This window comes from Lonchura striata, chromosome 12 (genome assembly GCF_046129695.1).
Source record: "Lonchura striata isolate bLonStr1 chromosome 12, bLonStr1.mat, whole genome shotgun sequence".
Classification (NCBI taxonomy): domain Eukaryota; kingdom Metazoa; phylum Chordata; class Aves; order Passeriformes; family Estrildidae; genus Lonchura; species Lonchura striata.
This window is the reverse complement of record NC_134614.1, coordinates 8,556,448-8,570,080: the sequence shown is the minus strand read 5'-3', so window position 1 is coordinate 8,570,080 and position 13,633 is coordinate 8,556,448. Positions and strand designations below refer to the sequence as shown.

Below are 13,633 nucleotides of genomic sequence, written 5' to 3'. Positions count from 1 at the left end.
CCCCTTCACATAACCTACAGAGGCACTCCTGCTTTGCCATTTGTCACCAGAAAGTGACTCTGCTTTCCAAGGTGAGTGCTGTGCTGTTACACCTGAGCAGGAACGCATTTCTAGGTAAGGAGTTCCAAATGTGGGTGTCAGCAGCAGTGGGCATCTGCACACAAAGAGACTGTTATGAACTATAAGTAGTAGTAAATATTCCTTGTGGGAATGCTGGCTCCCTGTACTCACCTGCTTTGCTCTGGAGTAACGAGTGCCAGATCTGCTCAGGAGGCTTCACACAGCCAACTCTTCCAGCTGGCATCCGCCTGATGTACCAGGAGCATCTCCTGCTGCCACAGCTGTGCCCGACTGCACTCGTGCCATGGGGGCACACATCCCTTTCCTCTGCACAGCAGCTACTCCACCCCTCCTCCAGCCCCTGTCCTGCACCACTGTTACAGCACAGGCACAAAAGCTCCACAGCCTGGGGAGCTTCTCCACCTCCCCTGCAGAACTGCTGCAGCCCAGGGCCACCTGTGAGCACCATCTGGCTTCACTCACCCATCGGCTCTGGGTCATCCTCATACTACAGAAGTTTCAGCTATTCAAGGATTTTGTCCAGAAAACAGCCTAAAAGCTCTAAAACAAAGAAAGAAGTTACCTGCTCCCCAAACAGAAATACACAGTGGAGTTAAAAAGCAATTAATACACTCCTCCCACCTAGCAGAGAGACAAGTGGTTACCACCTGGGGGGCTGCAATCAGCAAGACATGAAAATGTGAGTACATCATTCTAAAAGCACAAAGCAGTAATTAATTTTGTTCCTGTCATTTTGAAGGATAAGTACCCCTGCAAATGTAATGCCCTCCAGCTCCCCTCTGCATACATACTTGTACTGACAGGCAGCATTTGGCTGTTGGGTTTCAGCTTTCTCAAAACACCAGCAGCATGTTCAAGACAATGTAAGAACAGTGTAGCTCTGAGAGGGTGGAGCAGATCTTAATCCCAGTGACCAGGTAAAGCTAATAAAGTCTTACCTTTCCTCTCCATCATGTGCAAATCCTGGCATGCATTTATTTAACCAGTTCTTCCAACTTCTTCTCTATTATTGAGCTTCCTACTTAAATCATAGTTACTTGTCACAGTAAAGCAACCACAAGGTGAATTAATGTAATCCTTAAATTTCTATCTAAACTCCCTAAACCCAGCTTGTGGGAGCTGTGGAACCCTGCTGAGGCTCAGGAACACTCACCTGGCACTTCAGCCACTGGGAGGGGACATGGAAAGAAACACACATCATTGCCCCTGGTAGCATTTGATCTTTATTACTGGGATAAAAGGTCAAATGATTACATTTGTCTGAAAGATCACAACGAAGGCCAACGATGTAAGAAAGGACAGTTTAATCCCAGTCAAGAGACTGCATCTGAGCCAGGCACACACGGAACAGAGGCAGTCAAATAGTACAAACACAGAAGGTCAGGACAAGGGTTTTCCCCTCCCCATCAGTGACTGTTCTGTCAGGAGTGGGGACACACGCTTACAGAAAGTGACAATTAACTGCAACTCTTAACTGTGCCTTCCCAGAGCAGCAGTTAGGGTTACACCCTGGGGGAACCCACCACTCCAAATCTACATTCAGCTCAAATCTACATTCATCATCTACACCTGCTCTCTCCAGTCGGTCAGATGCAGTCACTGATTTAGTACCTTCCTACTGTAGAACCAACAACTTCATTTTTTTTTTCTCTTCAAGTATCAGCACAATAGTTTATTTACACTTCTATACAACTCTTTTTACTGAACACCCATTGTAGTAAAACACTCATCACAGTATATTTGAAAGCAGGCTATAAAAATACCTACTCTACATAGAACATGTAGCCTGGAGGATGTTACAGCACCTCTGACAGATCAGAGAGGTAAAACAAAGGGGGGGAGGAGACACTTCAAGCTGTGCTCACCAGCAAAAAGAAGCAACTCTGGGCTCAGCTCTCACTGGGGAAAACATTTCTACCCAAAATTCTTCAGACAGGTCTGAGCTCGTAATCTGCCAGTAAAATCCCACTTTTCTAATGCAGCCTTCTGGGATTTTTACAGATAAATCCTGACATTCTCAGTGTAAAAACTGCTTAACCACCCCTCCTGTCCCAGCAGAGGAGCGAGGGCTGCCTGGGGCACAGCCTGGCTTTCTCACACCACAGTGGGAGGGGGAATTGCTCCTTCAGTTGTGCCACAAAGGTGGCCTTGTTAACCACACATCAATGAATTCACTCCTCTGAGCAGTGCCAGGCAGGCTCTCTCCTCACCCCAAACTACGGGCACAGCTGAATTAATAAAGGTCTGAAATGGCATTACCATAACACACACACACAAAGCTTTAGACAGCAGCGCCTGAAGCAAGTGTTCTGGTCATTCTGCACCCTACACATTCCTCCTCTGAAACAGAACCCAGCAATGCACTATGGCTTACTTCCAAGAGCTGAATATATTGCTGAATTTAGCTTATTTAAAAGAAAAAGTAATCACAACAGCAGCACATTATTTTATAAACCCTGCACAAACAAAAGACAATTTAGCCCTTGCCCGCAAAACTATGTTACCAGGGCCTGGTATTTCACACAGGAATTCAGGAAAGAAAAAAAATCAAAACAACAAAACAACCCCACCAATTCACATGGTAAAAGCTCAATTAATTGGAGAGAATCCTTAGGAAAAACACAGTTCATCTACCAAAGAATAGTTCTCCTCATTGCAGAGCTAGAGCCAGCAGCAGTGCTGGCAGCTCATTTCAGTTGTCTGGTAACATACATACAAAATACACTTTGATTTAGTACAGTTAAAAGGTTGTGACCTTGACACAGAAAATTCCATTTTTAGCACTGGAGTTTCACTAGGCATAAAAGAGCAACGAAGAATTGGGATGATGGAAGGTGCTTAAAAAACAATACAAAAAACTCCAAGGCAGGTGTGCCCTGTTAAAATTATTTCAGAATTTACCTGGTGTTTTTGTTGCATGAGTTGTTAGAATGGTTAAACTCACCTAACCTTTCTGTACTGTTTCCTGATGTACGTATTAAATGTGGCTATAAAAGAGAAACATATACTTTTATGTTGAAATTCATTCCAAAAATACTCTAAAAATATAAAGACAACACTAACAAGACAAGCAGCTTTTCCAGCCCTTGACTGGGCTCAATCCTTTTCCCCTCCCTTCCTGACTCAGAAAAGCTGCTCATCCCCTCCTGTAATTGCAGTAGAAAGGATGTGTCTCTCTCCATCTCTCTCCATTCATTCCCCAGCTGTCACTCACACCCATGTCCCCACTGCCCTCCAAAATACACCTGGTCTCAGGAAAGTGTTAAAATCTTGCTAAAACAGCAGAATTTCCCAGGTAGAAAATTCAGCTTTAATGCTTTGATTTTACAAAGGGAACATCTCTTTTGTGAACTTCAGAAAAACTTTAAGTTGTGGCTGGCAAACCAAAGTTCAATTTAAAACACAGGATCAAAGTTCAATTTAAGACATAGGACCAAAGTTCAATTTAAAACAGAGCTGATGGGCATCCCCATTTAAAGCAGCTTTGCAATATGAAGCCTCCAGTGCTCAAAATGTAGAATTTTGCCCATGTTAAATACGTCATCAAAAACCTCCATGTAATTCTAGGCAATCATTCACAGTAAAAATAAGAGAACTCTTAGAAAAAACACTTAAAAAAGAAAATAAAATCTAGTTAAAAACTGACAGTAAAATCAACATGGGCAATTAACCACTTCGCATTATCCACAAACAGTAAAAACCCACTGAAACTGCACAAATTTACATGAGAAAAATCTAAAACTCTGCTCTGCTCCCCACAATCTTTTTCACTGATACCTTCTGAGTTATCCACGAGCACAGGTTTTGTCCAAAGGAGCAGAATCACATTCGAAATGTCTCCAAGGGAAGGGGAGGCGCGTCCATCCCGCCCTGCTCCGACACCACCGGGCCCTGAGCTGCTGGAGGAAGGGCTGCTGCCCCAGGAGCTGCAGCTATAGGTGGGTGGGGACTGTCCTCAAAGCTTCTTCTCTCGACCTATTCACACCTACATTCTGCAAATTTAAAGACAGAAAAAAAACCAAATATTTAAAGCAGAGGTCTGATAGGCAGCCAAGGTTTTCACTCAGCACGCAGCAGTTACACGACACAAAAGGTGAGCAAGTTGTAATGCTTGTTTTCCTCAAAATGCTCTGGAAAACACAAGGAAAGGTCCCAGCCCCGGGCAGGAGTCAGAACCAGGCTTGGACCTCGTCCCAGTGCCAGGAGCTTTACCGAGCCCCCTAGACATCCAAAAGCAGGATCTCTGCTGCCAGTGAAATGCAGACTTGTATCACACCGGCTCTGGCAGGACAATTGCTCCCTGTACACCATATGCAGGTCTCACTGTTACAGCTTTTAAAACCTTTTTTCCTTTAATCACTGTTTTAACCCCATTTTTCTAACCCACTGTCTCTCCAGTCCTTATGCATGTAGTGTAAGGAAAACCAGAACCCTGTAAAGGCCATAAACAACACAGGAATCAATAAAATCTTGAGGGAGGGAAGCTCTCCCCTCCTTGTTCCAAGCACACTCCAGGAAATAATTCCTTAACACCAAGAGCCATAAAGCCAATCCTGATCCTCTCTGCGAGCAGCCAAATCACTGGAAGAACTCCGAGTAACTCCCTGAAGAGCTGGTAACATCAAGTGTTCCCTGAAGAGCTGGTAACATAAAGTTTAAATGCACTTTGGGGTACACGTGGCATGTGGCAGATGTCACACTGACATCAGGGAATGCTCCAGTGGTTTTATATCCACTTTTATTAGGGTTTACATTCAAAACAAGTCTCTCCAGTTGAACTGTGGGGAAAGGAGAGCCCCACGAGCACACAGCAAGGGGCCCTCTCAGCACATGCAAACACACAACTCCATCAGTCAAAACTCATCCACTCAAAAAGCAATTCAATCCCAGTTTCTAGATTTTCAGCCATTTCTTATGAAAGCAGGCTATAAACAATCAGCACCAGATTCATTTTGGACGCTGAACTCTGCCAACATTGCTCTGCCCTCACCAGTTCTACATCTGCAACAGCCCTTTCAAGGGCTGACCCCTCTGTCATCAGCCTTCAAGCCCTTGGGTAAATCCTCATTTTCCACCATGAATACCACACCAAGGTTTCTGGGAACACACACAGCAAATGCTGCTGGACAGAGTTGTCCAGGTACTGGAAATCTCTGCACCCACCAGCACACAGCCTGACCCACTCACATCTTTTTGACAGAAAACAAAGCAACAACCCTATCTAAAAAAAGCAGCTTCTACAAGAAGCATCTCTTCTGCAGCAAGGGGAAAACATCAGTATCTGCTAAGAACTAACTAAGGAATTAGCGAAACAAGTCATACTCTGCATGGTTATAGGGAAAGAAAAACAACAAACCAACAGAACGTGATGGCATTTGGTGTGTTTGTGTTTTTCTTAGCAACTGATGAAACATACCCAGGATTACCCTGGGATGGCTGAGAGGTCTCCACAGGCACTCACAGAATACTGGCTGAAATCTCTTAAGTTGAACATCTGATGTTGATTCAAAGAACATTAAATGGAGCATGAAATGGAGCATCAAAATGCAGGAGTCCAGAGGTACTGGAAATTAGTCCACAAGCAGCAAGAGGTAGACAGCTCAAACATGAAGCTAGAAGGAAATGAGGTGATTAAGGCAAAGCAGAAGATACAGCTTATTTCAGTGAATGAGAGAATTGGATAAAAGCAGCATTCTAACAACTAAGACAGACCCAAAGGGAATATTGACAAGCAAGCAAGAAAGCTGAAAGCAAAAAAAAAAGCTTGCATTTGAGTAAATACAGCCTGTGGAAGCAAAGTGTGCTGAACTGACACACTGAAGGAAGAAAACTGGGATAAACCCTGATAAACACCCCCAAGGATTTATTAAACAAACACAACAGCCAGCAGAGAGAGCACAGATGAACAGGGGCTTAGAAAGGAACCAATATCCTCATTAACTGTAAGTGGATTCCTACTCTTAGGAATCCCATTAGATGAGATGATGGCAACTGAGATTGTACCCACTTTCAGAGCAGCCATGGGCACTGTGAGAGAAAAGCCATGCAACAAGGACAGTGCTGCTGCTTAGAAAGGGGACAGAGGTTTCAGCCTTATTTTTGGGACCAGAAGGTGTCCCTGCAACTGTCTGGCACCAAAGCACACCTGGACAAGTGACCATGCTGAGAACAGCCCCACACCAGCAGCAACACTGTCTGGAGAGCCCAGAAAACACAGGAGAAGGAATAAAAACCACACACCTGTCCCAAATACTGTTTCTACGCAGCCATTCACCCTCTTCTCTGGCCAGCCCCAGCAGGAGCTGGCTGTTTGCAGAGCCTGCTCCCCCAGGCAGGAGCAGTCTGACCCTGCCTTGCACAAGAGTCCATCTCACCCAGTCCTTCCTGGAAAGACTGAAAGTACACAGATTAACTCAAATACCCTCCTATACCCTCTTGCTGTTCTCATTATGCCCTGGCCTTTGGACATTTTTGTCCTACAGGACAGAGCCTCCCCCAGCAAAGTGCTGTGGGTCTCCAACAGGACAGGCCTTGTTTTCAGCTTTGCTTTGACTCAGCTACATGTGATCTCACAGCAGAACGGGAAGAACTTGCAGAAAGGCTCCTGCAAGCAAAAGGAGGAACCTCTGGTGAAAAGGGCCAGCACAGCCATCAATATAGAAATAAACAGCACAATATAAACATCCAGAACTCTATCAGCCAGCTTCACCTCAGCAAGCCTCCCATCCGGAATCAGGCCTTCCTTTTACTGACAGAGCACGGGCTGCTAAGCAATCCTGCTGTAAGAGGAGACCCCTTAGAGCAGTCTGCTTTTAAATATCCACTTCACTCTGTGGCACTCATCAGCACAGTGAGTGCTGTGCTCAGCAAAGTACAACATGCAGACATAGCTCCAGGAAATGTGGCTGGCAGCAGCTGGCAGAAATGGAGGGTCCTGGCTGCTCCTGCTGCTTCCCTTCCCTCTGCAACCTCCACCAGCCACAGAGCCAGGCAAACTTTGCTTTCCTCTCTGGCCAAGCTTCTGCTCCTGTCATCCTCCCCCTCAATTTTCTCTGACAGCCCAAACCATCCTTTTTCAAGCAGCAAAACTCAGTTTTTCCGCAGCAGATGCCAGCACAGGTTTGGGCTCCATAAGAAATACAATGCATTTAATTTCATTTGGATGGTGTTTCCTGAGCTGTGGCCTGAGGTGACAGCACTCCAAGCTGTCTCCATGTGGCTCCTCAATACCTGGCTATGGCCAGCATCCCTGTGATCCCTTAGGATGTCACCTCAGCTGTCAGGTAAGAGCAACCAGACCCACTGTTGTGTGCAAGGAGGTAGAGCAGGCTCAGGTGCTCCTCTGGGCCACCTTTCACAGCAAAGGTCATGCCCAGACCATGGAGCAATTAAACATGGAAAGTGACCAACCACTCCTACATCACACCAGGATCACACCACCACAGCAGGAGGTTCCCTGGCCAGAAGGTCGTCTGGTTATGACAACATTCCCAATTGCTACAAACTTATGAAGACTTCAGTACCATTTTAGAAGTGTAAATATTTAACTTTTCTTTTTTTTTTTCCAAAATCCTGGTTTTGGAGAAACATACCACCTGAGAAACCTAACAGCTAAAAACTTACCACAGTCCTGCTTACTTTCACTACTTAAAGTCCCCCTCAGAAGACAGTTGTGAGGCTCAGTGCTTTTCTGCCTTTCCTTGCCTCAATGACACATGTTCCATGGCACAGGCACATCCCACAGCCTTGTGGAGCCCATGGAACACGGTGGCAAAGGCACCAAGGCACCACATCTCCCACAGCCTGCAGTCTCCTCCCTCCTGCAAGGAGCTTTCCTATCATCCAGTTTGGGATTCATGCCCTGTTGGTTTGAGATCTGTGTCTGCTGGAGCCAGTACCCAGCTACAAAATGCTCTGGCTGACTCTGCTTCCCCGCTCTGGAATGGTCAGCACTGCTATTTGGAGCCCACATAAAATCTGGGTACACAGCAGCTGGGGTAGAGCTGTACATGCTCCAGCACCCACATCCACACAAAGCAGGAAAAGAGGGAATTTTAAATCCCTTCTCTAGGCAAACCCTAGAGCCTCATTAATGCAAAACAGCTGTTAAAGTTGTATATTAAGAACATTTATACACATTCCTGTTCTTTGAATAATTGTCCTGGAACTAAGTGAAAACTTGCTAACCTGCTCCAACAGCACATCCTTAATTAGCACATGTAGAGCACTAGTGCTGTGGATCAGTGGGATTAGAGATTTACAGTAATTATGGGTTGTTATTTTATACTACATGGCAGTCCAATCACTCCCAAGGGCCTTGAAACAGATAATACTGGTGCTCTGCTGGGCAAAACAAATTCTGACCTTCTTATCTCACACAGGATGTTGTGTTTCATGGCTTTCATAAATACACTGCAGCTAACACTAAATGATTGCTGGCTATTACAATAAAGCTTAATGCTGCAGGATATTTAAATTACAGCAATTTACAAAACCAGCATTCCACTGAGAGCCGATCAAGGTTTGATAACTCATCCACAATAAATTAGCCAGTGCAACAATTTTATTGTGATTTGATAATTTTTTTCAAGTCATGTGCTGTACAAACATTTGGTTTGAGTTATGAGTTTGGTTTGGGTGTGGCTATTTTTTTTTTTATTTCAAAGCAATTGGAATGATTAGTTTTTGAATTTATTTTGAAGTAGCAGGACGAAACAGCACCCAAGTTCGAAAGTTGGTCAGGACACAGGATTCACTGATGAGCAGGGACTGTTACAAGAGCCTCCTCGGTAGGTCTGGAAATGTCTACATTCTGTATAATAATAAAAATACAGAGAATATTTATCATGCAGCAGGTAAGACCAACAAAAACCACCAATCAGGTCGCTTCACAAGTACACAGCTGGGTTGATTGAGAAGCAGAGATGGTTTCAGCCCCCCACACCCCAAGAATGCAGCAGACTGAGAGCTAGTCCCTGTCCCAGAATGAGACAGCAGAGAAATGTATTTACAGTAAACAAAAATAAAAGCTTTTGACATTTTCACAGTCCTTTGAGGAGCAGTTAAATACAGCTCGATTGCTGACAACACTACCCAAAGCTCGAGTCAGTCACGTTTAGGAGGAAGTCTTTTACAGGCCCAAGCAGGAAACCACCTTACCATGTGCTTCAGCACATACACATCTCACTGAGCAATGTTCACTGTTTCACTGAATATGCCATGTGCTTCTGTGCCAAGAGAAAGCTTTTAACATGTGCCTGCATTATAGGCAATGTAACACCTCTAACAAAATGAAATATATGTTCTCAGACACCTTAACCATTCAAGGCTGATCACACAAACTAGATCTCACCTCCTTTTGCAGAGGCTGCAGAAAAACGATGATATTCAGTGCAGCACTCAATTATTCAAAACTGAACGAAAACAAGACCCCAGTGCAGCCAAACAGGAATCATATCTGCTATGGCATCATCTCCTGCAAGTCCCAAAGCCTGTGCAATTGGTGTTCTCCCTCCTACCAAGAGAGCAGACCGTGATAAATGGCTCTGAAGTTCCTTACAAGATCCATTTTAGGCCAAATCATTGCCAATTCTTCAAACTTCACGCTGATGGGATTCATTAGTCCTGCTTGTTCTGCACTGTGGTAAGCCAGCTCACCTTGCACTAACATCTCCCTCCCCTGTGTTCCCTCAACAAAATAAAAAAGGAGATGTGGTATGACTAATCCCCTCTCTGTCATTCACTGACTAAGCCAGAGGTGCCCAGCACTTTCTGGGTTCCTTCTCTGGGCCAGAAAACAACAGCTAAAGCAACTCCCCTGAATTATTTTCTGTAAAAGACTATAGACTCCTTCATTAGAAAAGGTCAGAACTTCAGCCACTACAAGGCTGACCAAACACAAGGTTTCATTCTGCTCCAGGCAAATCACCATGGTACTTTGAGGTTCACACATACCACAAACAAACACCCCAAAGCTTTGCCTGCATTTATGCCATGTGAAAATAGACATTTTCAGCTGAGCCAAAAGGAGGGCACTGTTCTGGAGCACAGACTACAAGTGACTGGTGGGTCACAGAACAGCACACTGGGCAATTCTCAGTCCAATAGCTTCATTGTTTAACAATGCTGTTGTGTGACACTGTACTTAATTAAATGCTTTCACTTCAACAGACTACTTGAAAACTTAATTTTACAGAAGTAATTAACATTTTCATAGGTGATTTAAATGAAAGCTTTTGAAATGTTCACAGACCTCTGAGCAGCAATTAAATGCAGACAGGACCAGCTTAGGTCCTTAATTCAGACCCACTACCTGAACAGTGTAACATCATCCATAATCCACCAGCCTGGGTTTCCTTTGGAGCAAAGGGAGAAGAGGATTTGAGGGGTTTTTAGGAAAATGCTAATATTCCTTTTTTTCTTCTTATAAAATTCATGCACTCAATTTATTTGTGTTCCAATCAGTCTTTGTGTCTTTGAGCCCACTGCAATGGAAGGGTCTTCCTGATCCTCCATGTGCACCCGAATAGAGCCACCCCACAGCAGTGCCAGCATGGCCACATCACTTGCCAGACATGGAAAGTCACTTGGCGATTCAGGCAGAGCTTTTCTCCTTGAAACAAACCCCTTCAGTTAGAGGACTGGCATCTTCAGCAACATTTTAGCAAGCTGTAAATTCAGCACCAATATTTTGATCTGCCGAGCTAAAGATGTTCATCTACCTTATTTAACACAGCCTACTACTCTAAGATACCCTCATGGATTTTTCAATATGCTTCTCCAGCTTTATGGACTGTGAAAACACAGACTTGATTTCCTAAACATGATAAATCAAACTAAGATACAAAACAGCAAAGCAGAATGACAAAGCAGGAAAAGGAGAAAAGAGATAATGCAGTGCAGTTGTTGAAGAGATAATGTCCAAAAGTCAGTATTTTCAGAACTTGGAATACCCAGGTCAATGAAACAAAGCTTCTTTGCAGAAGAATTCAGCAAAGAATTCCAGCATGAATTCTGTACAAAAGTGAACCCTCGGTTACAAAAGGCACTTTATGTCCTGTGCCTTGTGGAACACACAGATAAAACCTCATTTCTCACTATATTCTTTTTCACTATGAACTGTTGCTCTGAAAACCACCAAACACAGTCCTTTTTTCTCATGTTATCAAACTGACTTCCAAGTCAACAGCAAGCACTGCTCCTAACCTCAGCAGGGAATCAGTGCCATGCCTGGTGGCACGAGCCTGAGGATCTGCAAGGGAACCAGAGAGCTTTAACCATGACACATTTCACACAACTTGGATGCTAAAGCAAAGGAAGAGCTTGGCACAAGCAGCAGAGTGAGCCTGAGCTCAGGTGGACACTGAGGAGCACAGAGAGCCTGACGCAGGCAGGGCACAGAGCTGCCATGGGCTGACATCTTCTCTGCACTTACATGTCACAAACACGCTCAATTTCCTTCCCCCGGGTGTCCTGCTGTTTCCCGAGATCTAGTCTTCCTCTCCAGCTTTGGCTTAAAACACAGGTGACATCATCAATTCCTCTTTTTCATACAGCAATGACAGCAGGGATGAAAAAGCTGATTGATTTCTCTCCCCAGAATAGGTGTGGCATTCATAACACAACTGTGGGCTACACCTACTTCTGCTGAGGGACAAAGCCTGGCAGAACTTTATACAGTTTTTAGCCTGACACCACATCTTCAAATTCTCATTTCTCAAAGATAAACCATTCCACTAGAACTCACATATAAGATAAATTCAGACAATGAGAGATTTGCTCCCCCCTCACAGTAAACCAGTAGCAAAGTATGTAAAATGTATGTAAAATGTAATAAAATATGTAAAATAAAATACACTCAGCTGAGCTATCGATTCTAGCCACAAGGACAATGGAAATCAGCTCAGAATATACATTACATCAAGTTCTCCAATTTGAGAAATAGTCTTACCTCAGGTTTATCTCTGTGTGTGTTTACAGCTTCAACATTCAGAAATATAGATTCTACTTTACATCCTGTTGATAGAAAACACATTTTTAGACACATCTGCTTTGAAAGTGAAGTTATAATAAAGATACAATCTAATTTTGAGATGGTGAAGGTTAATCACTTTCCCCTTCTGATTTATACCAGCACTTCCTGAATTCTGAGGAGCTAAAGCTACGGAAATTAATTTGTTCCCCGTGGATAAATCTTATTGTCAATCTGATAATCAATCTCCTCAGCCTAGCTTTATCATTATTTTCTTGGAAAAAAAAAATATGTTTTTTTTTAAACATACATGAACATTCAATCAGAATGTTTGTATTTGTAACTTTCTGTGTTTTAAACATCCAGGACTTTTGTACTACAGTAAAATACTAAGAAGATACATGCTGCTCTCATTCCTTAAACATAAAAACAACTACAAGGTACAGTGTGTTGTCAGCAACCCCCATCCCTCTATATGTGAAAAATGGTTTTAACCCCAAGCTAACAGAACTTCAAAGCTGATTCCTGAAAAGGAACTTCTGCTTTACATTCAGAAATTCAAAACGCCAGTAAGGCAAGAAAAATTAAAGCAGTGAGAAGAAACAACTAGGTAGTATAAATAATAAGGTAGTATAAACTGATCTACTTAAGAGAATTATATAATTACTCCATCCACCATGGCCACAGCACTTCAAACAATCTCTGATTGTCAAATCCTGGCTTATCTCGGACAAATGTGACTTTTATAAGCTACCACTACTCTACAGAACATCATTAATTGTCACTTCCTCTGACACACCAGAGTCTATCCTCTATCACAAGCAGCTTTCCAGATTTTTATCCTCATTTATTCCCTAACGTTGCACCACACTCCATCAAGTTGCTACATGACAGAAAAAAGGGGATTTCCTTAGAAAGCCACAGCACTTTAAAAAAATAATAAGAAATTAGTAAGGCCAGTATTTGCCTTCCCTTTGGGAAGCCTGTCCTTTTAAAGCCCATTTGTCAGGAAAACTGTGAGCAAACACTGCGGGAAGGCCAGAACTCAGAAACAGTGAACCATAAAACAGATTTTAAGGAGGAAAAGCACATCATCTCCCACTGGAGCAGGATCTTTACTCATCCTTCTGTCCACAGATCCACTGTGACCCCGGAGACCAAGCCAAGACAAGCTCTGAGCCCTGCTGCTGGCCATTCCCCAGGACTGTTACACAGCAGACACTTCAGAGCCCTCTCAGTCCTTGTCACAAGTGGAGTTTAAGATCCAAAGAGAGCATCGTGTGGAAAACTTTAAAAACAAAACAAAAGGACATGCCTTGCTGCACAGCAATTACCACCTGCATACTCCCAGCTCAGTTTTAATTACTGATGAGCAAGTTCGTACCTACAGCAAGCTGCACTTTCTCTTTCCATAGACCACCACTGCCCTGGACTACTGGGTAAAGGTCTCACCCACCCTGATCCAGCTGTCTGGCTGTAACAGATGTTCCTCCACTGCAGATCAGACTCTTACAGTGGCAATGATGCTCCCCTCCAACACCAGGAAGGTCAAAGCCCCAGGAGAGGCATTTCCCCAGAACA

General features: G+C 43.8%; 1 protein-coding gene across 3 annotated transcripts in view; it reads right to left on the bottom strand.

Annotated features, from left to right (window-relative positions):
- Positions 1-1,281: 1,281 nt before the first annotated feature.
- Positions 1,282-13,633, bottom strand: part of LOC110469914 (6-phosphofructo-2-kinase/fructose-2,6-bisphosphatase 4) — a 35,330-nt gene continuing 22,978 nt past the window's right edge. The window contains exons 13-15 of one of the 3 annotated variants that reach the window (XM_021529130.1): positions 12,032-12,096; positions 11,516-11,593; positions 8,627-8,893 (exon numbers count right to left, since the gene is read on the bottom strand). In XM_021529130.1, the coding sequence (XP_021384805.1) occupies positions 11,531-11,593; positions 12,032-12,096 (128 nt within the window). In that variant the 3' untranslated portion in view covers positions 8,627-8,893; positions 11,516-11,530. Of the gene's footprint in view, positions 4,074-8,626; positions 8,894-11,515; positions 11,594-12,031; positions 12,097-13,633 lie in introns of those variants that run through there. The other 2 variants (XM_021529132.2, XM_021529133.1) reach the window with 2 other exon arrangements.